At 42.0% G+C, this 25,390-nt stretch overlaps 1 protein-coding gene and 1 long non-coding RNA gene across 9 annotated transcripts; both read left to right on the forward strand.

The window, feature by feature from the left end:
• The first annotated feature begins 1,114 nt into the window (after positions 1–1,114).
• Positions 1,115–18,620, forward strand: LOC137589624 (uncharacterized). 8 transcript variants are annotated; one of them, XR_011034243.1, is made up of 8 exons: positions 1,156–3,918; positions 12,476–12,598; positions 12,678–12,783; positions 13,343–13,496; positions 13,602–13,763; positions 13,899–14,050; positions 14,787–15,068; positions 15,411–18,620. It is a non-coding gene; the product is annotated as an uncharacterized lncRNA (long non-coding RNA). The 8 variants fall into 8 exon arrangements; XR_011034240.1 differs by having other exon boundaries at positions 1,115–1,247; positions 12,476–12,783; XR_011034238.1 differs by having other exon boundaries at positions 12,476–12,783.
• Positions 18,621–22,906: 4,286 nt separating this feature from the next.
• Positions 22,907–24,196, forward strand: LOC137589543 (guanylin-like). The gene is made up of 3 exons (XM_068307377.1): positions 22,907–23,056; positions 23,229–23,421; positions 23,523–24,196. Exons 1-3 carry the CDS (start codon positions 22,982–22,984, stop codon positions 23,579–23,581), a joined length of 327 nt encoding a protein of 108 aa, XP_068163478.1. The 5' UTR covers positions 22,907–22,981; the 3' UTR covers positions 23,582–24,196.
• Positions 24,197–25,390: the final 1,194 nt, after the last annotated feature.

Genomic DNA, 25,390 nt, shown 5'->3' on the forward strand with positions numbered 1-25,390 from the left:
CCCAGCTATTTCCCTGATTTTCTGGCTTTGACCCTGCTTGGATTTTGGACTACGAACTTATTAAAGGCCTTTGATTAATTGACACCTTGATTCTTGCACCTGGTTACTTTTGGAAATCGTTACACTATGTCCAGGATAGACTTGACTTTGGAGAATGGTCACCACTCACTATCAGAATCGACAAAGCTAAAGTAAAGCAGAAACAGGAGATTTGAGAAGATCTCATAAATTCCACAGGCTTCCTCGCCAAACAGCAGTGGGCATTTCATGGAAATGATGAAATTACAGGTTGTGCTAATTGTGACAACTATGTCGAACCCAGACATGTTTTTGCTGAGAAAGAGGACAGGTTAGCTAGATATTTGGAGACTTTTATATATTTTTCTGGCTCGTCAAATAGAATTCAAAAGATTTAATCGAAGCAGTCACTGATGTCATTGGAAATGACATTCAAACCCTATTTATTGCTGCAGAAGGAAACTGGACCAGAGATGTCACAAACCAAGCTCAGATTTCTGTCTTATTGTGGCTAACACTGAAGCAGGCTGAGGTGAAAGAGGTGTTTTTGGATTTTGACGACTATGGTGAGATTTTTTTTCTTTTTGAGGAGGTCAGGATTAATGGTTACAATGAGCTCGTTTAGGCAGTGATACTGAACTCTCAGCTCCTGCTCAATGTTTCAGCTCCTCTGCTATGTGGGTGGGGGGGTTTGGACTGTGAAGTTTGGTACGCCACTTTACATGATGTTAACAGAGCTCGCTGGTTTACTGAAGTAGCATTCACAAAGCAGGATGATTGTTGGCAATATTCAGCACGTTTCCGCTGAATAAACTCAAGCGGCTTATCAGCATGCTTGGGCATAATGTCTTTCAATCAATAAGATCTTCAATGTAAGATGGAGCCTTACAGTGGAGAGCTTTATAACTAGCTTAATGCTTATTTTTTTCTTTAAGTTCCGCCTTAATTTATTAGGCTTCATGCTGTCTGCTGCCAGCTTTTTTAGACACAGTAAATGTAACCCAGTGGTTATCTGGTCAGCCTGTTATTCAGCGTTAATAGGTACACTGTTTCTTTAAGAGTCACGACAGTAAAGCTTTGTTTTACGGCTGTGTAGTGGCGATCTCAGAGCGAGAGAATTCGCGGGTTGTACTTGTTTAATACTGAGACGGGATAAGATATGGCCGAGCTGTGGCCAGTCTAACCTAGCCATCTTTCACGTCAAGTCCCCACTTACTTCTTCCTGTTAGGTGAGCACATATATTGATGCTACGTGATGTGCTTCTGTTATAAAAGGAAGCACATCACTGGTGTATGGGTAAATATGAATGCATTTTTTAATGCTAGACGCTAACTGCTAATTGCTAGCTGAGCACTAACAACCAACAGACTTGGAAACGAGTCACTGTAATAATTTAGTGGTGTATGTGTGTTTAATGTTGTAAACATTGTACGGAGTTTAAAACCTGGCACTTGATTAATACTGAGACGGGATAAGACATGGCCGAGCTGTGGCCAGTCTATTCTGTACTAGCTGTCTTTCACGTCAAGTCACTACTTATACCGCCAGCCAGCCATCACCCAGCTCTGCTAATGGACAACTTGAGTATCAAGTATCACATGGACAACGTTTCTCCCTATAGAGCACTATAGTAACCTTTTTTGGAGGGGCACCCAAATTTTTGTTTTCCTTAGCTAGGACTGTTATTTTTCCTGGATTAAGAATTACCAAATTGTGGTTCACCACAATTTGTGGATAGGATTAACTGTTCATTACCAAAGAATACAAGGGACTGATTCATTTAGATAAACCCTGCAAAAGACTGGTTGAAAGGAGATATCTCACAATATTTTGAATTGTGACATTTTCATTTATATTGTAACTGAAGAGAAGTTATTTTTTCTAAATGTATCTTAATATAATACGTCCAAAGTTTATTTAAATTGATTTTATTTTTTGTAACAAAAGGACTGACTTAAAGGTGTAATATCTTAGGGATTTTTGACTGTGGTGTATACCTGTATATCAACTCCCCGCGTTGTTGGCTTCAGTGTCAGCAGTTTTTCTTTGGAGAAAAGTCATCAAACTCTATTCAGAGAAATAACTGGGCTGTGCTGGTACTGTCTATTGACTCGTCACATTGGACAGTAAACCTCCTGCAGACAGCGAGATCCCGGGCCAGCAGCTCTTTAAATTCTAAGACAAAGATGGCACTCGTCTAGCCATCGTACTTCCTCCAAGCTGTATATCGGAGAGTGTAGAGATGACATTAGGACCATGTTTCACACCTTTGAATAATGTGTTCGTGGCAAGCATCATAGCTTCTTTAACAACCTGCCCATCCTAAAAAGGTTTCTTGTTCTTTATCAAAAAATATGCAGCTCTAAATGAAACTTCTCTTGCGTTCTGGGATTTTTTAACCGCACTAGTGAAAAAAGTCAATTTTTTGTCTATAGCTGCCTTTAATCAACAGACTTTCTGTCAGGAATGTGCTGCCAGGTGGCTAGTTCACCACAAGTTTTTTGTGGCAGGTTTGGAAATGTCTCCCCACATTGTGCCACTTGGTACTGACACTCATCCCGCAAATGAGGCAGATATTTCACTTTGAATGAAGTAAAAAAGAACTCTTCTTCCCAATCACTGTGAAAATAGTGTGTCCTTCTTCGCTCTCCTGCCATGACTTTTGAGGCAAAAGCACAAGCAGGCTAACTCCTCAACATCACTTCGTCAGCGTATCGGGAAAAAGGTGTGGCAACCTGGGAGTCTGAGGGTTCTGCGTAGTATCGTAGCTGTCCTAGGACAGCGCTGGACTGAGGCTTTAGATGTTGTTCCAAGAATCTGCTGGAGCCATTCTCCCAGTTCGGGGGTCACTGCCCCAAGTGCTCCTACTTCTGCGGGAACCACATTAGCATTGACCTTCCACATATGTTCCAGTTGTTCTTTCAACCCTTGATATTTCTCAATCTTTTCATGTTCCTTCTTCTTGATGTTGGCGTTAGCTGGTATTGCCACATCTATCACTACTGCTCTCTTCTGCTTTTTGTCCACCACCACTATGTCCGGTGGGTAAGCCAACAGCTGTTTGTCAGTCTGGAAGCTGAAGTCCCACAGGATCTTAGCCTTGTTGTTCTCAACCACCTTTGGTGGTATGTCCCATTGAGATTTGGGTACTTCTAGTCCATGTTGGGCACAAATGTTCCTTCACACTATCACAGCTACTTGGTTGTGACTCCCTATGATGCTGACCTGGCTAGCATCTTACACCCTGCTACCACATGCATGACTGTCTCTGGGGCTTCCTTACTGAAGCAAAGTTCTTTCAAAGCTTCTTTATTCCGTGGGTTCTTGTTGCAAGACCCGTTTACTGCAGGCATTCTGGGAACTGGGGGGAGCCCGGATATCTGTATTAGACTTGCTGTCAGGAATAGGCTTTTCAAACTTACGATGATCGGATAAGTCTCCTACTTTACCTCATTAACAAGAACCCACGGAATAAAGAAGCTTTGAAAGAACTTTGCTTCATTACATAGCCTGTACCTTGGATCAGATCTACTGTGGTAGATACTGGCATCTATTGCTCTTGTACTTAGGGCCTGTTCTTGTGCTGCCATGATCAGTGCCTCTGTGCTGTCTGTCAGTCCAGCTTTGTCCAGCCATTGGTAGGTCTTCTTGATATTAGCCACTTCCTCTATTTGGCGGTGGTACATGCCGTGTAGGGGCTTGTCTCTCCATGTTGTCTTCTCTGCCTCCTCTTCCTCCTCTCTCTCGTCAGGCATTCACTGAGCAGCTCATCTTTTGGGGCCATCATCCTGATGTACTGTTGGATTTTCGATGTTTCATCCTGTGCAGTGGCCCTGATGCTCAGTAGTCCTCGGCCTCAAGATGCTGGACTTGGGATGAAACCCTCCACACACGGTGAGGTAGGTTCAACCCCTTCAGTTCTGATCATCTTGCCTCTCCTTTATACCATCCGGCCACATTTTTTCTAATACGAACGACATTCCTATGTCATCGCTGTAGATCCTGGTGGTGTGGATCAGTGAGTTGATGTCTTGCTCATTCCAGGGGTACAGCTTAATTTCATCCATGTAGAGGAGGTGGCTGATTGTTGCCCCACCTATGAACCTTTATCCGTAACTACTCTTTGTAATGATCTGAATGAGGGGGTTCAGTGCTATGCAGAACTGCAGTGGTGATGGTGTATTCTTTTATATTTATATATATTTATATTAGGATATTGAGAGTGAGAAGTGAAAATAGTTTGGTGTTACTTGATTGAACAGAGAATGATGATTGTGTTTTCTACACTCTATGTACAGAGTGGTTTTTTTTTTATGGCTGGATTAGAAACTGAGTCAAATTCTGATTCTTGGAGGTTCAGTGGCGAGCCAGAAAGGATGGTAAATCGGACAGAGCAGGGTGCACAGAGTGGCCAGTCGTGGGATGCACACCATAGTAGAACCCCATCATCTCCCTTTACTCTCTGACATAGATAAGAACCACACACAAGATCTACAATATATACAAAGCTTTACTGGACTGTCAATCAATTTGCATAGTACACATTCACTGTAAAAATAATAATGATGATTTCAGAGTCAGTCTACTGGGTCTTCTCTCATGTCAAAGTCCCTCAATTTCAAAGTCTTGGTCCACGGAGTCACCAGTTCAGACTGATGGATGGTTCTGAACGGTGAAAGAAGGACGACAGCATCGATTTCTGGGCATCTTTCTGCCCTGCACAGAAACACACACATGAAATGTCATCAGATCAGTACAGACAAAGTGTGTGTGTGTGTGTGTGTGTGTGTGTGTGTGTGTGTCTGTGTCTGTGTCTGTGTCTGTCTGTGTGTACTTACATAGTTGTGCATTGCTGACCAGTCAGGATACTGTTTCATGTGTTCCTCTCTTGCTGTCCAGGCTTCTTCGTAATATTTGTCCTGCTCCTCCTTTGGCAGAGACGACCACTGTGGACAGACACATATAGGTAGATGTCCACTGTGGACAGACACATATAGATATAGATAGATGTCCACTGTAAAAAGACACATATAGATATAAATCGATGTCCACTGTGGACAGACACATATAGAAATAGATGTCCACTGGAATATGTTGTCTGTCCCTAACACTGTTAGTCATAACACAACCACATACTGTCAAGGTGTCTAATGCTGACATGAGCAGGAACACATGAACAAAAACTAATGATGATACCCTCTCAATAAAAGATCATTCACGCTTAAAAATACAAATGGACACAGACAGAGCTTTCCGTATACACTCAGTCTTCTTTTGTTGGTATTTGTTCATACACTTTAAAGATTGTGCAAATGTGTTTGGAGTCTCCAGATGACAGCAGCCTTGTCGTACCCAGAGTATGCTTGCCAAGCAAGCAGAGAATAGGACTGCTGTTTCCCTACCATGCATGTCGTAAGGTGACTAAGGAGGGTTGGGCACAAGGCTAACAACCTTGTACTGTAAAAAGGGAAAATTGTTACAGAAACGCCATCAACTGACCAAAAGACTAGTAGCCTGGGAGAGGAAGGTACCTCAACAAGAGGACGTATGATGATGTGTGGTGAAAACCGTAAATCTACGGAAGCTACAAGGCCGATCCCATTTCTATCGACAAGGACCATAAACGTCGGAACATGGAATGCGAGGACCATGTACGAGATGGGAAAAACATGTCAAGTAGTCGCAGAGATGAAGAGCTACAACCTCACACTGCTCGGAATCAGCGAGACCCACTGGACACAGTCAAGACAAAGAGGACTGCCCATGGAAGAAATGCTGCTGTATTCTGGACACAAAGAAGACAATGCTCCACACACAGTAGGTGTTTCTCTCATGCTCTCATGACCAGCACAAAGAGCTATGATGGGATGAGTACCATATGGATCAAGAATCATCACAGCATCCTTCAGAACAAAGAAGAAGAAGATTAAGATGAATGTTATCCAGTTTTATGCGCCAACCAATGACAAAGACGAAGACGAAGAAAATAAGAACCAGTTCTATGACAGACTGTAAAATGTCATGGCCAAGTACCCAGAGAAAGGTGTCAACATCCTCATGGACAAGACAACACCGGAATGAGGAAGTTATGGAAAGGCACGGATTGGGCGAGATGAATGAGAACAATGAGAGATTTGCAGGCTTCTGTGCAATAAACAACCTGGTCATCAGTGACAACACTTTCCCCCACAGAAGAATACACAAGGCCTAGAAGAATGTCACCGGACTTAATGACTGAGAACCAGATCGATCACATCTGCATGGACATGAAATTCAGGAGGACCAGGTAGGGGTTAGAAGAGGAGCAGACGTATCTGATCACCACATACTAGTAGCCAGACTGAAGCCGAAGTTGAAGAAGAACTGGATGGAAACAACAACTAAGAGGTAGAGGTACAACGTCAGCCTGCTGGAAGATTTTAAGATCAGATAAGAATTCAGATTGCCTATCACCAACAAGTACCAAGTGTTACAGAAACTGCTGGAAGAGGAAAATAGTGTAGCATCGAGAACCAGTGGCAGAAGGTGAAAGAGACACATCTACCTGCCAAAAAGTAGTAGGTAATAGTAATAGTAGTAATGCTACATCCTTATGGAGTGCCAACAAAGCTGGTCATTAGGAATTCCTACGAGGGAATGAGATGCCGAGTGGTCCATGGAGGTCAACTGAAGACTGGAGTCAGACAAAGCTGCCTTTTATCACCTTTCTTCTTCCTTCTGATGATTAACTGGACCATGAAGACATCCAAAGCAGACAAAAGAAACGGTATTCAGTGGACATAGACTTCACTGACAACTTAGTCCTACCTTTCCAGAGACACCAGCAGATGCAGGATAAGACGACAGAGCTGGCAGCAACTTCATCACAAGTTGTCCTCAAGATTCATGAAGACAAGACCAAGATCCTCAAGATCAATACAACAAGTGAGGACCCGGTCATGCTTCATGTGAGCGAGCTGGAAGAGCTATAAACCTTCACATTATTGGGCAGCATCATTGACAGACAGGGCGGCACAGACGCAGATGCCATAGCAAGAATTGGCTGCCTGAGAAGGATCCTCCAGATACACTGGCCTGACACCATCAGCAACGCAGACCTGTGGCAAGAAAAACCTGGCACCATGACCTTGATGCTGACATCAAGAGGATGGAAAAGACCTGGAATCAGCGTGAAAAAGTGGCACAGGACAGACCACTCTGGCAGACTGTTGTCGACGGCCTATGCTTAGATAAAGAAACAAAATGCTGAAGAAATGAGATGGCTTCAGAAAGTTACCTTCCGTCCCAGAATTTTATTCACAACACCACTCCCTTGGCGCTGGATGTCAGGGTGGACAAATGGCCTTTGCTCCTTCAAGAACAGCATGAATGCATTTGGTGGCTTCTTGACGTAGGGACGGTTGCGATGCTGATTCCTCCTATGATAAACACATGGTAGAGCTTAGGTTAACGTAGAAGCAGAGAGAGAAGCAGAACAACACATAACATGTGTCAAAGTTAACCTTGTGTGTGCCGAACATTAATATCCATTAGTGATTAGAATCGTGATGCATGCAGAGATGTTTGCATTAATATAACACACATGAAATAGAAGGAACAAAAATGATTAAATCATGAGTGAATTAAAACTGGAGAAAGGTTTCTTCAGGATGAAAATGTCCAAAAAAAATTACTTTTTTGACTGGTATACGGAGTAGTTCCTTGGTGGAGCAGCAACAACAGAGTTAGTTAAGACCTGTGGGTATCTGTACACTGGTAGTCCATTCCTTCACAGACAAAAGACACATTAGATTTTAGAAAAACAGTGTGAGACTTTCAATTACAACAATCATTCACTTGAGTGTTACGTACAGCATTCCAAGAAGTTCCATGGAGTACTGCGAGCTCTCAGGGATCCTCCCCACTGGGATGTCTGGACTCTGAATATACAAAGAGCACAGGTGATTAGACAAGCTGCAAAGATGTCACAGGTCCACAAGAAGACAGGATTACCTCTCCTTACAATTTACAGTAAGAAAAAAAATTCAGTATGGGAAAATACATGGAGTGATGGAAGGACTTACTGTTTGTAGAGCAGCAGCAGAAAAGTCTCCAAGCTTTGGTGCTGTTGGAATGTTGGAGACGGACCAGTAACCCTTCAGGTGCATTGGAGTAGCAGCAGGAGTGTTGTTGCCAGCCTCTTCTGCCGAGACCCCTCCTAGCCACTGGTCCAGTATGTTCTTTGTTTCTGTGGCAGCAGGGCTACTGATGGCCACTGCTGTTGGGTCATCCACTGTAGGACCCTGGCACATGTTCTGAGGTGAAGTGGAAGGAGGTGGAGCACTGAAATCTGCTGTTGGGAAGTTCTCATCAAACCACCGATCCAACAGGTTCAGTATTTCAGTGACATCCAGTGTTCCCTGCTCCAACATCTTGCTGGCTGCTTCTGATATACTGCACCTGGAACCTTCTCCATCCCCACTCTTATTTGTTCCAGGAGCAGCATTGAGCATAGGAGGTGGAGGCAAGGGTGTATCATTCAGGTTGTTCAGTGTGTTGTCCAGAGGTGTTAACTCTCTGCAGTCGACCTGTGAGATAAACTCCAGAAGCTTTTCAGTCACTTTGTCGAAATACCTGTAAAACACAAAGATACAAAAGTTGGCTCATTCAGGGATATTTTGTACATTTCACTGCATTTATGTGACACCTATAGTTAAATTCATCATTATGAAAAATAAATTTTATATGTGTAGCATCATCTGTTTGGTCAAAAAAGCTTCAAATCTGTGCCGCAGCAGCTTCCGTATTCAGTGGTCACGGCGTCATACGTCATGGGCGTTATTCATCATAATGATGAATAACATATGTGTCACTTAAAATTAACTTTACTGTCCCTTTAAATGTTTGGACTTTGCGTATAAAAGATGTCACTGGTTAAGAAGGAGTGAGAAAAGCCTTTTGTTCTGAATGAACAGCTCAGGTGGACTAGGTTATAAATTTCTGCTGGATGCTGTTACATGTGAAGGAACACTCAGATGTTGTGGTTGTAGCATTGATCTCATGCAGAAAATTTGGATTTGTGGATATTAATTACAATTATAAACAGAATGTGATCAAACTAAATCTAGGGACCAGAGTGGGGCCGGTTCAAAACCCACCTGTGGACCAAACAATTAAGAGTGTGAACTTGTAGTTGGAGAGGTGCGAGTTCACTGCTGTGGTGCCCATGAGCAAGGCACCACCTCCCAAAACAAGTTGCTCTGACCAAGTATCATGTAAATAAATGAAGATACTTGTCTAAACTTGAACTTTTCTGGATTGAAAATACTTTTGATCAGATTTTCATCAGATTTTGATGTTCTTGAACTGTAAACCATAATTCTCAAAATTAAGACCAAAGTTGTGAAAATCTATTAATTCGTTTGTGATAAATATCAAATTTATGAACATTTGACTGTAAATTTAGAGAATTAGTAATTTGCTTTACTAATTTTACATTAGAGTCATGACTTACTGTACTGGCTGCATGTCGGTTGACAACTTAACTTCCTTTTCTTTCACTGTTTATTTGTTGATGTGATTCAGATGTGTTGTTATAAACAAAATAAATATCAGGTTGCAATCAATCAGTTTTCCCAGTTTGATGCTCTGATATCCTGCAGTTTGGTGGTTGACAGTTGTCTTGGCCTCACTGATGTGGAGTGACTGACTGACATTACTTTAGGTGATATGTTAATACAGTCAATGTGGGTGGAGTCAAGTGGAATCCACCAATCAGAAGCCTGGTCAAACTGAATCAGCCAATCACCATCAACTGTGTAACTGCCATTGCAACTGACAGGAGATGGAAGAAACTGCTGTGAATTTGACACGTATTACTTCCTGAAGCCAGCAGATGGCGCTATGAATGGAAGTTAATATTGAAACGCTAAACATTAATTCCTCACTGTAAAGATAAGCTACATGCTAACGCTAAAGCGCCGTAGAGTGGCTGTAATCTAAAGATGTGGAGATCCACGTATCTGTATGACAGAAAAACATTAGTGATAAAAATCAGTCACTGGATATTTAGCCCTGCTGTCAGTCACAACTCATCTTCACCAGTCACAACCCATTTTCAATGCTCAACTGCTGTGATTCAAGCTTTATAAATAAAGTTGATTTGACTCTGGCTGTTGTTGATCTTAAATTCTGGTGGAGAGTTCTATAAGGGTTTTATTATTCTCCTCGAGGATTAAATTATAAGAAGCAAAAGTTTACCGCAAACTGATCTTAGTTCAAAGCAATCACATCAATCACGAGTGATTAATGGTAAATATTGGAATGTTTTAATATAATTATGTTTTTACTCTTATCTATTGTGCAGTAACATGATACTATGTGCTTTTAAAGGTTTTCTAGTGATTTTCAGAGTCCAGTATTTGTGGTGGACATGTTTAGTCGGGTGGAATGACTAAACGTGATTATTATTTTTCCGTGTGTTTTTCCTCAGCTGCCGTATAATCGAGAACGACTAGTGTCAACTTGAAACGATCTGTACATGTATTTTATTTTATTATGTGTTGTTTTATTTTGTCCGGTTGTCTCTCTGTAGGAGGTAAATGATGTAGGAACCTTTCGGGTTAAGTTTCTGCCCGGAAGCATTAACTGACGCTAACGCCGAATGTATTGCTAGTTGATGTTGATGTTGATGTATTGGAGTTAACAGAGAAACCTAATTAAGTAAAACAGAGTACAGGTAATCAAACATAAAGGGGCGTGTCTGACGTTTGATGACCAGGAAGTGCGTCATCATTGCGTCATTCACGTCAGTGTGGTGGAACACTTCAATGGCTGAACACCTCATTCAGCAGAGGTAGAGATGTTAAAGTTACATTATGGAACTGCGGCATTTTATTTATTATGTGTTGTTTTAATGTCCTGTAATTACATCTGGTTAGTTTTAAGGAATATAACTTCAGTATTTAGAGTAGTAATGATATTTAAATGTAATCAATAATGATTTAAAAACATTTAAAATCACAAACAACCTCATATAACAATTATGTTTGTATGTTGAGGACTGCTTGTAATTGAAATTGTCGTCAAATATTGCTGATAACGTCACTCAAAGTCTTAGCAGGCCAAATCAGTGTCTGTCCTCTTTTCCAATTAAATTCAGTTAGAATAACTTCTTGCCTCCTGTTATTTCCTGACAGGAGATGTGTTCAGTTTCTCTTTGTCTTAGTTACAGGGTGAATAATATTTCTGTGCAGCTTCCATTCACATTTCATTATGTAAAGCGATGAACATTGCAGTAGCTACTGGATAGACTACAGTCCAGCTACTGCATCACTTATGACTATGTTCTAGTTCCATGGTGGTTTTTGTTATTTGCAGGTTGTCTTTGCCGCGACTCGAGTGAGGACCTTCAATACTATTATGAATGTTATAATATTTTTCTGTGATCAGTCAAAATTTTGCATTAAATTGTAGAAGAATCATTTTTAGCTGACTTTTTTGCCATCATATGACACATAAATTAACAACTGAAGTTTTAGTTGTTACATACAGTGGAATGAATAAGTTTCGGCACCCCTGATAGTTTTCAAGATTTTCCTTTATAAATCACTGGTTGTTCAGATCAGCAGTTTCAGTTCAATACATCATATAGCAGACAAACACTGATATTTGAGGAATGAAATTTATAGGATTTACAGAAAGTGTGCAATAATTATTTAAATATAAAATAAGCTGGTTCGCAGTTTTCGACATCCTTGTTGTTTTATTGATTTAAATACTTGAGCACTAATTATTGGAAGACAATTTTTTTTTGTCAGCTCATTGACCCTGGACCTACACACACAGGTGAAGCCAATCATGAGAACGGCTGACGTGTCAAAAGTCCATGTCGAAAAGTTTCAAATCAGCAGAGGTGAAGGATGGTGAGAACAGTCAAACTGAACCCACAGACGAGGTCCACAGACCTACAACATGATCTTGCTGTAGATGGTGTCACTGCATCGTTCAACTCTTCAGTGTACTTTGCAGAAGGGCAGGCTGTATGGGAGAGTAATGAGGAAGAAACGTTTTCTGCACACTCGCCACAAAAGCAGGTACTGGGAATGTCGCATGGATTCCACTCAGAATCAGCAGATTCTTGTGAACAATGTTCAAGAAGGACAAAGTTGGAGTTGTGTCGGGGCTGGATACTTCATTCATTCTGATGGGTTCATCTAAATTTAATTTTTAAAGTAGGCACCTAAAATGAACACAAACATAGAATAAATAGAGGCATACAGCATCACTGTTACTATGTCTATGAGTAACCAGTACCATTACAGTATGCTGTTTTTGTTAATCAGATTTAGTTGACAGGAACAAGATTGTGATGTTGCTGTCACACTAGGTGTGCAGAAGTGACTCAGACATAATGGAAATTACATACATGACATGTAGCTAAACAAAATTGTATGTTTGGGTTCTTCTACTGCACAGACAGGAGGATGACCTTCAAGAGGACGACTGGTGGGAGTCCTGGAAGATGGAGGATGAGTCTGAGGCCCTCCACCGCCAGGTCGTCAGTTGGTCACACCGTCACTGGTCCATCTGACACCACAGGTGTGATGAGAAAGAAAGAAATCAGACTCGTTGAAATGATCAGATTAATGAATGTTGATGATTTAAATGGAATGAGAAGAAGAGGAGGAGGAGGCCCAGGAGGAGATGAAGGAGTGAGAAGCTCCATCCCTCTGACGTCTGACCTCACAGCTCCTCAGGGACCGCTTCTCCCACCAACACCAGAGGTTAGATCACATCTCATACTGGATTTGACTTGCCAGGACAAGTACTGTATGCTTTTGAGTTGCATCATGGGAAATGTAGGTTTTTGTAGCTTGACCCATGTTCAGGACTAAATCTCTGAATGTTTCAACCTCTGCTGCATTAGTTACTAACATTCTCTTTTAAAAATGTCCCTTGAGAGTTCATTTGTGTGGCAAATTTTCCTTGTATCCTGTCATTATGCCAAGCTAGGCTAACTAATGACTGGCCCAAATGTTCAGAAGTTCACCTGATTCTTCTGGGTGAGCCTTGAGTTTTGAATTTGTATTGGCAAATATCAGATCAGATATTAGAATTATGCTGGTCTTACTTGAGATGATCTTCAAAATTTAATCCAGGAATGTCTTGAATTCCAGTTGTTAAATCAAACCTTATGTTCTTCCTCTTCCTGCCAACAAATATCAACATTATTTCGATCATTTTAATAACAGTTTTGACCATCTATATTTTAAATGATACAAATGAATCACGTACACATCCTCATCTGGTTTAAAAATTTTTGTCATTGTTTGACTTGTATAGTTTACTCAGGTGTGATGCTGAGACTGAAAGCAGCATCAGGAGGTTCCAGTGGAGTCATGACCCAGTTGGACTGGGACCGCCTGTGTGATGATCCGTGTCTCCTGCATGGACCTGTAGGATTAGATGAAGTACACAAACTGTGGCCTGCAGGAGGGTGAGGCTACAGGAAGTAGCTGCTGGCAGGTCCATGTCCAGGGTTCAATGTGTCCACGCTCACAATGTCACACAGTCTGCATGTTTTTTTTCTGTCTCTCCTCAGATCATCATCATCACAGCTGCTGGATGCCCTCATTGAGATCCACTCCAAGGTGCGTTCCACAGAGTCATGGAACTTGAAACCGTCCTGTGTGAACCCAGTCTCACTGTTCCACATATCAGGGTGGTCTATTCGTCAATAAGGGGATGCTCACTACAACAGGAGGTAAGCTGTCTTTGTGTCATTCGTGTTGTCTGAGCCAGTGCAGCATCTTTTCTGTCCCCCACACCTGCAGTGGAATGAAGCAGAAACACAGATGAAATGTTTGCATTAAAATATCATTCCTGTTTCTTTGTCTAGACTGCACAGATCATCATCTTTCTGTCTCAGCAAGAACCCAGCAGCCTGGAGACACCGACACATCTCCAGGCCGCTGGATGAAGATCTAAAGGAGACCCTGAAGGAAAGAGAAAAGAGGAAGACACAACATTTATGACATTCCACTGTTGAAGGTACCTGCTATCAGCAAACCGTGGCTAACTGGACAGATTCTTTCACCATCTTCTTACCAGGAAGGAAATGTTCTACATGCTGCTGCTGTTTTCCTTCACCAGTCGATACAGATTTCACATCATGTGAAATTTTTTCAACATAAAACACAAGGTTTTTTGACTTTAACAACTTGATTTTCTCCAGACATGAGTACACAGTCACCACCATCACAACATCAGACAACCAGGAGTCACACTACGCCTGTGTCCCTGGGTCAAAGAATACAACTGTTTTACCGTAGAGGAGTAGAGTAGAGAGCAACACATGTTCCCAAAAACAACTCAACAAATCTCTAGAGTAACTGAACAGTTTGCTGTGACATCGTTTAAATCAATTTAACACACATTCTTCTGAACTTTAACAATGTGAAGTGAGAAACTCACTGGCTGCTGGCTCATAGTTTAATACTCATGACCCACAAAGAAACTAGTGGAAGACGTTTACACATTTTAATCAAGTTGAGGCAGTAATACAGGGACTACAGATGAAAATTAGCTTTAAGCTATCTTTGGTCTCTGTAACACATTCTTTGTGCAATGTCCCTGTTCAAGAAATAAATAAATAAAATCCTGCAATTATGTTCAGGATGAATTTCACTCATGTCATGTCTTCTCCTGACTTTCTTTCCCCTTTATAAAGTTCTTCACACAGTTTAACTCGGGTTCACCTTCTGTGTTTTTGTCTGAATTCTTGTAGGAAGAGAAAACGCAGGAACGAGTGTGAGGACGGGAGGCCTTCCGTCCGTCAAAAAACCTCCCAACGCGTTCATGCTGTTCAGCAAGGAGCAGCGATCAATCATCAAACATCGAAAGAAGAATTTAGAAGAAGACTGACTAATCGAAGATAAAAGTGAGAACATTGAGTGTTCGGCAAGTCTTGGAGATGTTACATGGAAGAAGATATTTTTTCATCTTTTTCGTGCGAGGAGGAGGAGGACAGCAACCAAGAAGACAATGAGGTTACAGAGTCCTTTGAGAGGCAAGTCAAACTAAACATGAATATTTAGTTTTTGATTTATCTATTCCCGTATAAATCACTTTATATGCTTATACTGTAATATATATTTTATATTTGTTTTTTATACATAACGTGATGTATTTATGTAGGTTTATATAAACCGAAAATCAGGGCTGAAATTATGAGTTTAGTAAACTAATTTTAAATAGATATACAGATTTTCCTAGGTTTTATTTTGTGTTATACTATTTATATTTTTCTTTCTTCATGACTTATTTTCTTTTGTAAAGTGACTTTTCACATTGTTGTAGGGGGCCAGAGAATTTGAATTTTTCAATTTTATTTTCACGTGTCTGTGTACAGATATGAGGAGAGTAGACCAGGACCCTCTACACAGAGACCAGGACCCTCTATACAGAGACCCGGACCCTCTACACAGGGACCAGGACCCTCTACACAGGGACCAGGACCCTCTACACAGGGACCAGGACCCTCTACACAGAGACCAGGACCTCTCCCCACCCACGCTGCATACACTGTGTGTCAACAACAACAGAAAGCAGCATACAATTAAGCAACGGGCCAGAAGTACAGCAGGACTGATGTGGACAGCGAGGAGCTCTGCAAGATAAATTTTCATTCCAGCCCCCAGTTGTTCCTCAAGCTGGCTGACATCAAGTTTGGAACCTGTGGGACATACAGGGAAGACAGGGGGTAGTGCCCACCCCAGAGAAACATCGGTGGATCAGTGGGGGCTCTCTGGTCTTCGTCAAGTGGATGTACACACGGGAGGTGCTTTGCTCCACCATCCATCCAGCAGTTTCTGGGGAGGTGGCAGGAGGAAGGTGAAGGTTAAAGATGGAAGCTGGTCGGTGAAGGAGATCCCCTGCCCCACCCCAGTTATTGCTTACAAAAGCACATGGATGGTGTGGATCTGTCGGACCAGCTGCTGCAATATTAGTCTACCCACCCACAGGAGTGTACGCTGGTACCACACCCCCTACTAACTCAAAGTAGGTGAAGCCCCTGACCCACGAGGACCTCCAGACGGAGCTGTGTGTGGGGTGGACAGAAGTGGGAGGCTCCAGAAGTACTGACCACATTCCTGTTGGCATTGCTGTGGCGGCAGACTCCAGCCAGAGTGCCATGCAAGGATGTAGGATCTTCCAACAGCGCCATAAGGTGGACAATGTGAGAAAGCTCACCCCATGGAAACGCAAAGCCTGAGCGTTGTCACCCGTGTGTCGACTGGAACAGGAACTGCTTTGAAAAGTGGCATTCGTAAAACAAACTACAGCCCACTGTATATATATATGTAATATATATTTGTATATAGCCTGATTATAGTTAAATGTCATTCAATTTTATAGTTGCACCATTTAAGAATGTTTCTTTTACAATTTGATGGCTTTGAATACAGTTGCAGCTGAAGTTGGTGTTTATTTAGAGTTTCAGCTAGAAACGCCTGCAGGATATACATGTTTCTATTGTAAATATATATAGTATTAGGTTACAGTATTTCAATTTTACATTTACAAATTTATCTTAGAAGCCTGAAGCAACCTTTTTCAATATCCAAAACAGTTCAGAGCATGTTTTTGGTTTTATTTTGCAATGAATACTCTTTATTCATTTTCGAATTTGATTGTTTATTTTGGCCCAATATATCAATGAAGTAGGTTATAGGAACATAATAACCATCTGTTCATATAGATGAAGTTGTTCAGAAGAAAAAGATACCAAGCATTTTTTTTGAATGAATGAATGATTATGAATGCCTTCACCCCCGTCCTCCCCCTGGCTAACCCGGCTAAAAAAGTGATCATATCAAATGCACCTCTGCACCTCAGCGACAAGGCCCTGGAGAGGGAGCTGTCACAACATGGTCGGCTCCTGAGTCCTTTAAAAATGTTCCCGGTCGGCGGTACCACTGACCCAACGAACAAATGTTTCGCCCTCTGGAGACAAATTATTGATGGTACCTAATCGGATCAATGAAGAGCTGAACCTGTTTAACCCTTGTGTGACAGCACAAAGGTTAAACAGGTTAAACAGGACACGGGTGACAGCACAAAGGATGAACAGAATGAAGGGGGCAGAGAGACAGCCCCCAGAATGGTAGAGTCTCAGCTGGAGAAGGAGAAAGAGGATGATATTGTGATAGTGTTTTACCTATTGTGATGGATTTTTTTGTCTGACACAAGAAGGAGTAAAGCAAAAAAATTGATAATAAAAAAACGCAGAGAACCCTATTGATACAAGTAGCTCTGAAAACAAAATTGAAGACAGTTCGAAAGAAGCCATAACAGAAAAATAAGATTTGCAGAAGAGATTTGTGGGCCAAAATAGAAAATTTCTTTCCTGACCTCAAAAGGTTTTTAGATAGCATCCGTAAAAAAACCAGTAGGAAGTGACCAACCGTTTTTTGCAAACTCAAGTTTTTTTAAATTCAGCTTAATGTCATCAATAACAGATCTACGTCATAACTCACTGATCAGGAAATATTCGGACTTAAAAAAAACCAATTGATCAAAATAAGAAAACAATGGCGGTCATACATTGGGGAAAGAGATAGGTCAAGTAAAAGAGACGGAGTGAGAGAGTGGCAGATAGGCCAGTTTCATGTCCATAGTGCGCTGTCGCTGAATTGGGGGCGGGATTTCCAGGCCTTTGGGTATCCTGTCTTCCATCCGCGTTTAGCCAAACTGGATCGTTTTTATTGTTTTAAACACCATTTCAATGTTTTTAGGTTTTGTCAAATAACGACAGCTGCTTTTACTGATAATTCTTTGGTTTTATGTCATGTTGTTATACCTTAGAGTGCATACTGGCATTTTAATTCAGTATTAGCTTTGGACAGGCTTTAGAGAATTTTAAAATAATTTTTGAAGCATTTTAAATAAGCTGATTCTACTTCTTTTAGGCAGCGGTGGGATTATGGCAAAACAGAGATAAAACTCCTGTGAGAGCAGTATACAGGTACTCTGAACGTCACCCGCGACACCTGCCGATCTATCAAAGACCTGGAGGCTCAGATCGTGGAGTTAGAAACAAGCACTTCCACAGGGGTAATCAGGGGTATATTGAAATCCCCAAGTTGAAAAAAGTGTCTTTAGTTAACTTGTTAGATGCTAAAGGGTACTGGTCCGATCCAGGGTACAAAACAAGGGTTACTTCCTGGGCCTGGAGAAGAACCATGGATAGAACTACGTAATCCACCCTCTGCTCTCTGAAACAGGCTGCAACATACCCATCTTGGCCAGATAAGAAGGCGAGCTATGGAATTGTGCTCATCAACAGTGAGTTAGAGCAGAAAGATGTTCTGTTTGAGGGGTTCTGTGGTGAACTACCCCAGATCTGGATACTAACACAGCTGGAGAAAACACTCATCCTGAATATCTGAAGGTAAATGGTGTGCCTCCATTTTATCAAGGTGTTTTTTGTTTTTTTTTTAAATCATGGGCTGTTTTTAAATGTAATTGAGAGAAAAGATCTAACTCTCTGTTCAGGTTGTTGGAGGAACCATCAGTACATGGAGTCACCCTGGTTCTTCAACAAGGCTGTACACATACACAGGAGCATTCAGCCTAATGTTACACGTTTAAAAAGTTAGTATGATGATGTTTGCAGGGAAACTAGAGTGTTTATGATCACCACTGCAGATTAGCATGATAGAATGATAACATTAACTAATAAACACTGAGCAAAGAAAGATTGGTTTTGTAGCTTAGGTGCCTCTAAATTTCATGTGAAACAAGTGTTTAAAGTTATTTTTCCATATAAAATAGGATGACATCAACCCCCACTCAAAACTCAAATTACAGAGAAACTGTTACTGCAGTGTCTCTGTAAAAACAGGTTCTCGCAAGATTTCATCAAAAAAGTATTTGCTAGCAAACTAACCCTATCCATAACCTACACAGAAAACATTTTAAAATCGTTTTTTTGTAACCATATGTCTACATATGTAGTCATACGTCTAATTTTTTTTTCTTTAAAATTCCGTTTTAGTGCTCTTCTGTTATGGTCATCTGTCCTTGCTCCCTCATATATTAATCTTTCAAGCCCTTATGTCTGTCCTACACCAGACAGCATGATAAAGTTGGCACATATACGATTTACACTGTTCTATCACAACATGATGTTATCAGACAGTCCCAGACTCTTATCATGTTGTAAGAGGCTGGTTAAGTGATGGGAACAGTGAGAGTAAATAAAGGTATGGCATCCAGGCTGCAGGTAAAATAAAGGCTGATTTATTGGTGCAGGCTAACTCAGGTGAGGGGGGATCTGACACTCCTGATAAATCTCTTTGGGTTCAATCTGCAGGAGCTGGAGGACCCATCTGTGTTAATATATGGCTTTATAGTAAAGTTGCTACTGTTGACCTTTGTCTAAATCACAGTGTAAAGTAAGGCAGGCGGCGTGTGAGACTTGTGATGTAATTCTTTGCACAATTGATTTTCCATGAAATGACAGCAGGCTTAAATCACAGTACATCTACTTTTGGTTATTAGTACAATATGAAATGGTGCAAGTCATAATACTTGCACAGTATCTTCCTCTATCAAGGAAGTAGTCTGTCATTTCAAGCATCATTTCATGGAATTCACATTTTTCAGTTATGGACTACAGAGTATATTCCACTAAAGTGAGAAGGTAATTTGCTGGAATCTGGCATTCTCTACAGTGGATTACATATTAGTTAGCACTGTTACCTTGCAGCATCCAGATGCGTGTTTTGACACCATCTCTGAGGTGTATTTTAATGGCTATTGTGTGAATACATAATTCCTTATTCTAACCCTAACCCTAACCCTTCATGTACAAGAACCCACTAATGGAGTTTACTGGCGAAGTGCAGGCATTTTATTTACTGGGGACCAGTTAACCTCAAGTGCATGTTTTTGGAGGTGTGGTGAGGAAGCCGGAGAACCCGGAGAGAACCCACGCAGACACAGGAAGAACATTCAAACTCCGCAAAGAGCGGGACGCGAACCCGGAACCGCCTTGCTGTGCGATGACAGCGCTACCCACTGCACCACCGTACCGCCCAAGGTCCCATATTATGCTTTTTTTTGGACTCATGTCATTCTGCTGCCAGATGTCCAACTACACTGTATTTGAAATGCTTTGCCCCAAACTGATCCATGGACCTCAATATCTTTGATTGAATATTAATCAGATCACTTCCGGTACAGGCGCTTCGTTTACAGGGGCTGGCCATTATGTTATTGAGTTCCCTCTGTCACACCTGTCACACACCCCCAGATATTGTTCCCATACACCACGTGAACACACACCACCGCCTGCTTGAACTTACCGTAGTCAACTTCTTGTTTTGACCATCTATGATGTTAACAAACCTTGCGGTTCCTGAAAACGCAACTTTTTAAAAACGCATCGAAAACGATTCGCGTCCACACGACAGCGTTTTCAAAAAAATCTCCGTCCACACGTAAATGCACCAGTGCATTTTCGGAGACGTCTATAAGCATGCCAAACCATGTGGTGGCAGTATTGAGTCAAATTTTATCCAATAGGAATCCTCTGTGTTTTGTTGTCACAACATACGGACCCATAAATATGACGTCACAGAGGTTTTCGTCGCAGGCAAGACGTCAGCGTTTTTAAAAAGTTGCAGATACACTGTCCACACGACAACGCAGACCCAGCGTTTTAAAAAAAAATCCACCTAGGCCAGCGTTTTCGAAAAGTTGCGTTTTCGTTCCAGATATCTGCGTTGTCGTGTGCACGGAAGGCATAAACGCAACAAAAAAGTTGCTTTTTAAAAAAATCCGTCATCGTGTGGCAACAGTGAGATGTCAGTTCACCTCACAAGTACTGCCAAAGCACCCTTGAGACAGGCGCTGTCCCCATTATAAGTTTCTCATTGGGGGTGCACCATGAAGGAGCTACCCACCACTCGACTTGCCCATCATCTGCTTGCCCACAGGCCCCTTGTGTGTGTGTGTGTCTGTACCCATATATACGTATACTACAGGATAGTGTACAGGAACATCTGTACCCAGTATGGACTAGAAGTACCCAAATCCCAATGGGACATACCACCAAAGGTGGTTGAGAATGACAAGGCTAAGATCCTGTGGGACTTCAGCTTCCAGACTGACTAACAGCTGCTGGCTAAAAAACCCGACATAGTGGTGATGGACAAAGAGCAGAAGAGAGCAGGAACAGGAACACCAACATCAGGAAGAAGGAACACGAAAATATTGAGAAGTATCAAGGGTTGAAAGAACAGCTGGAACATATGTGGAAGATGTAGGTCCCTGCAGTAGTAGGAGCACTCTGGGAACTTTAGTATATATATATATATATATATATATATATATATATATATATATATATATATATATATAGTATATATACTATATGTACTTGTGCTTTCCATCTGAACAGCATCTTCTTCAACCTGTAGACCTCCTGGTCTGTGAGCACATCATCTGCTCCTCTACCAGACTTCCTGGTCAGAAGTCTGGCTGACCCGATGAACAGCCTGAGGACAGAGAAGTCATCTTGGACCTCAGGTGAGGTTGGTGGCGAGTTTACGAGGACTGAAGACACCGGAGAAACCTGAACAGGGGACACTGGGTTCGGACTCAGCCAGGGATCTACACCACCAAAGAAAACAGAGCAAAGGCCCGCACTGAAACCTCCAGAACCGGAACAATCATGTCCGGCATCTGTGCTTGCCGAGACTGGCACTGAAGCAGCCTGTGTATCCCCGCCAGCAGCAGCGGGAGCAGCAGCCACTTCATCTATCACCTACCCTAACACCTCGGGCTTTAGTAGCCCTCATCAGTCTTTACAGGCATCTGTGGTCCACACTGGTGTTGCTGCCATACCACACGGTGATGCAGTTGGTCAGGGTGGCCTCAACCAGCTGTAGAAGCTGTTCAGAATCTTTGGCGACATGCAAAACCTCCTCAGCCTCCACAAGACGTGCAGCTGCTGTTGGGCTTTCTTCACCAGCTGAGTGGTGTTTGTGGACCAGGTAACGTCTTCATAGATGCGAAGCCCCACCCTCTCCACTTCCTGTCCCCAGGCGTTTAATGGCTGATGAGGGCTCCATTCCTTCCTCACGTCCACTATCATCTCTTTTGTCCATGCTGAGGGTGAGGTTGTTGTCCCCTCACAATCTCACCAGCGTGTCCACCTCCCTCCTGTAAGGGGCCTCGTGATGCGTCCCATCAAAGTGGTGTCGTCAATAAACTTTAGGATGATCTTGTCCTTGTGGAAGACGACACAGTGGTGAGTGAAGAGGGTGAAGAGGATAGGACTGAGGACACACCCCTGAGGTATGCCTCTATCCCAAAGACTGAGGCCTGCCTGTTGGAAAGTCCAGGAGCCAGTCACAGAGGGTGGGGTCACAGAGGGTAGTGTGTAGTCAGTAAAGAGCATCCCGATGTAGACGTCTTTAATCTCCAGGTGTGACGGGGGGGTTTATGCAGGACCGCAGCAGTAGCGTCTGAAGTGGATCCGTTGGGGTCCTGCAGGAGGTCCAGTGTTTCCAGGACGTTGCTCTGAATGTGGGTCAGAACCACCCTCTAAAATTTACAATAAGGTGGTTTTAGCTGAGTTGGTGGCTGATGGTAACGCAGACAGACAGGCAGGCAGGCAGACAGACAGACAGACGATTGAATAAATGTTTAACTTGTCAGACCTGTTCTGTTCTGATGGAGTCAGAGCAGAATTTATGAATTCTCCTTTACAATGCTATAAAAACATTTCACTACTCATTAACCCGTGAGAAAAACTTTGATCCCATTAGTGGAAAACGTGACATGAGTCACGCCCCGCAGGGCGCTGGTTTAAAAGGAGGCCTGTGAGCAATACGCCAGCAGTGCACACACTGAGCTGACCTCCTTCACAGCCAGAGACAAACACCCCGTGACGAAAAGTCCACAGACACCATGAAGGCTGCTCTCGCCACCATCGCCGTCCTCGTCCTGGCTCTCAGCCCGACTCCTGAGGCTGTGCAGGTTGAAGTGAGTGCATCAGTTCTCATTTCTGAATTACCAATGTCTTCATGATCCAACTGAGTCTGGTTAAGTTTAACTGGTGACAAGGACCAGGTCCACTTTTTATAGAAAGCTAAAGAAATGACTGGATCTGATTCAAGCTGAGCGCTTTAACTGTAACGTCTGACCTCTCCTCCAGGAGAACGGGTTGTCTTTCTCACTGGAAGCTGTCAGGAGGCTTCAGGAGCTGTCAAGGAGCAGTGCTGTGGCAGGAGAGCAAAGCCCTCGCCTCCTGGCCACCTCCACGCCCCTCTGTGCTGAACCTCTGCTCCCCCAGGAGTTTGTGCCCCTGTGTAAGCAGAGAGGAGCTTCTGCATCACTCACCAGACTGGGTGAGACTTTTAGATGTTCTACAATCAGACTTATGAAGACATCAGGTTTGCCTCGAGGTGCAGGTGATTTACAACGCCTGTTTTTTCTGTGTTTATTTTAGCGATGGTCCCCATGGATGTGTGTGAGATCTGTGCCTTTGCCGCCTGCACCGGCTGCTAAACACACCCAGCGTGTAACGCTTGGCCCAGCAGAAGACGTGATTTTTCTTTCCTCGCCCTCAAAACTATTTCAGAGTTTCTAAAACGTGTGCCTGCAAAGATGAAATGAGAAGTTTATGCTCTGTGTCGGCATTTTTAGAACTTTAGTTAAAGATTTTATGTGTGTGTGTACTCCTATACACATATGATTATTCTTTTCTCATCACCCCTATTTTCCGCTTTTATTGCTATATTTTTTTGAATTTTAAAATTTGTTACACTTTTATTCTATCAAGCTTTGCAAACATATTTAAGGAGCAATTTCTTTTCACAAGACTTGTTTTATGTACATTGTTTTGAATAAAGAACCTTCATCAATAATCATGTGTTTGCTTCATATAAAACAGTTGAAAAATTATTTTTCTTATATTTTTATCAATTCTTTGCACTCATAAATTGTAAGATTTCAGTCATCCAAAGATTTTCTCTTTCTTTACATACATTGATTATGAGTAGAGAACTAGAACCTTACCTGGGCCCTTTTTAGCCACCCTCTCCTTTTTGTGCAGCGCCAAGAGTAGTGATGTCTGAATGGCGCCCCATGGGGCTTCGAACCGTTTGGGACGAAAAATTGTGCTGAAAACTGTTTCATTACTCAGCGCCCACATTTCCTGTATTGCATATATTAACTGAATAAAACTCAATATAATTCAATGTGTTCATCCTTGCTTGTTATATTGTAGCCATATATTATCGGAAATTGATTTATGATCATTGGTCCTTGCAGGGTTCAATAAAGCAACAAGACATATAGATTACATGTTCATGCATGTATCTCACCAGCTATATATTTGAATAAGCTCACTGAAAGTCTCACGCTTTCACGCCGTCACCAACTCCACCTACTACCTGTCAATCAAGCACCCAGCCAATCACGGCGCATCTGCCAGAAGGAATCAAGTGAACAATATGGCGTACGACATCTGCTATCTTAGGAGAAGAAATAACAATACATGGACTTCCCAGTTAACATAATTTCAGAGTGTCTTAAGTGTTCCAACAATTTTCATGTTTTTGAGCAGAGAGTCCAAACAGCAGGAACAACAACAAAAAAACGACAAGTCTGTCCAGCTATGGTTTCTGTTTGGAATGGGACAATCAATCTACTATCCCAAATGCTCCTCGGGCATCTGACAAAAACGCTCTTTTAGTAACTACATACAGTTGTGTTCATGTAGTCAGCTAACATTTCTTTTCCACCTGCTCTTTTGACAGGTGATTTTTCCTTTAACGTTAGCTCCTTTCCCAGTCTCACCATTAGTTTTCTTTCTTTCTCCAGTTAGCCTGCTAACATTCATTTACGACTTCACAATGCCTGCCCAGCACAATCCATGATTTACGTCACCACGTTGATTTTTGACTACATTGGGTGCGCTTGGTTTATAATACCAGTACATTTGTTTTCATTTGTTTGGTATGAAGTCTGATATTGTTGTTTTATCTAGGAATTTCCATGGATTCCCACTAGCCATATATGTTGTTATATGGGGTAGCATCATTAAAGTGGCTTACCGAATTGCTCAGTGCAAAAAACTCCACCATAGCAGAGGAGATGAAACATTGAGCAGGAGCTGAAAGTTCAGCATCATATTCAAACCTCACTTTTAACAGCTGTGCACTGCAGAACTGCTTTTTGTAGCCATTAATCCTGACTATTTCATTCTGAAAAGAAAAAAATCTGCAAAAAAAGTTTTATTCATTGTGTTTTACAGGTGAAGGTATGTAATATTGTGCTCCTCAGTTAATGTTGCTGAACAGAATTTGAATTTGT

The sequence above is a fragment of the Antennarius striatus genome, chromosome 22 (assembly GCF_040054535.1).
Source record: "Antennarius striatus isolate MH-2024 chromosome 22, ASM4005453v1, whole genome shotgun sequence".
NCBI lineage: Eukaryota > Metazoa > Chordata > Actinopteri > Lophiiformes > Antennariidae > Antennarius > Antennarius striatus.

Coding starts and splice junctions, on each gene's coding strand:
- LOC137589543 (XM_068307377.1), top strand. CDS start 22,982: ATGAAGGCTGCTCTCGCCACCATCGCCGTCCTCGTCCTGGCTCTCAGC. Junction 23,057..23,228: donor CTGAGGCTGTGCAGGTTGAA/GTGAGTGCATCA, acceptor CCTCTCCTCCAG/GAGAACGGGTTGTCTTTCTC. Junction 23,422..23,522: donor TGCATCACTCACCAGACTGG/GTGAGACTTTTA, acceptor TGTTTATTTTAG/CGATGGTCCCCATGGATGTG.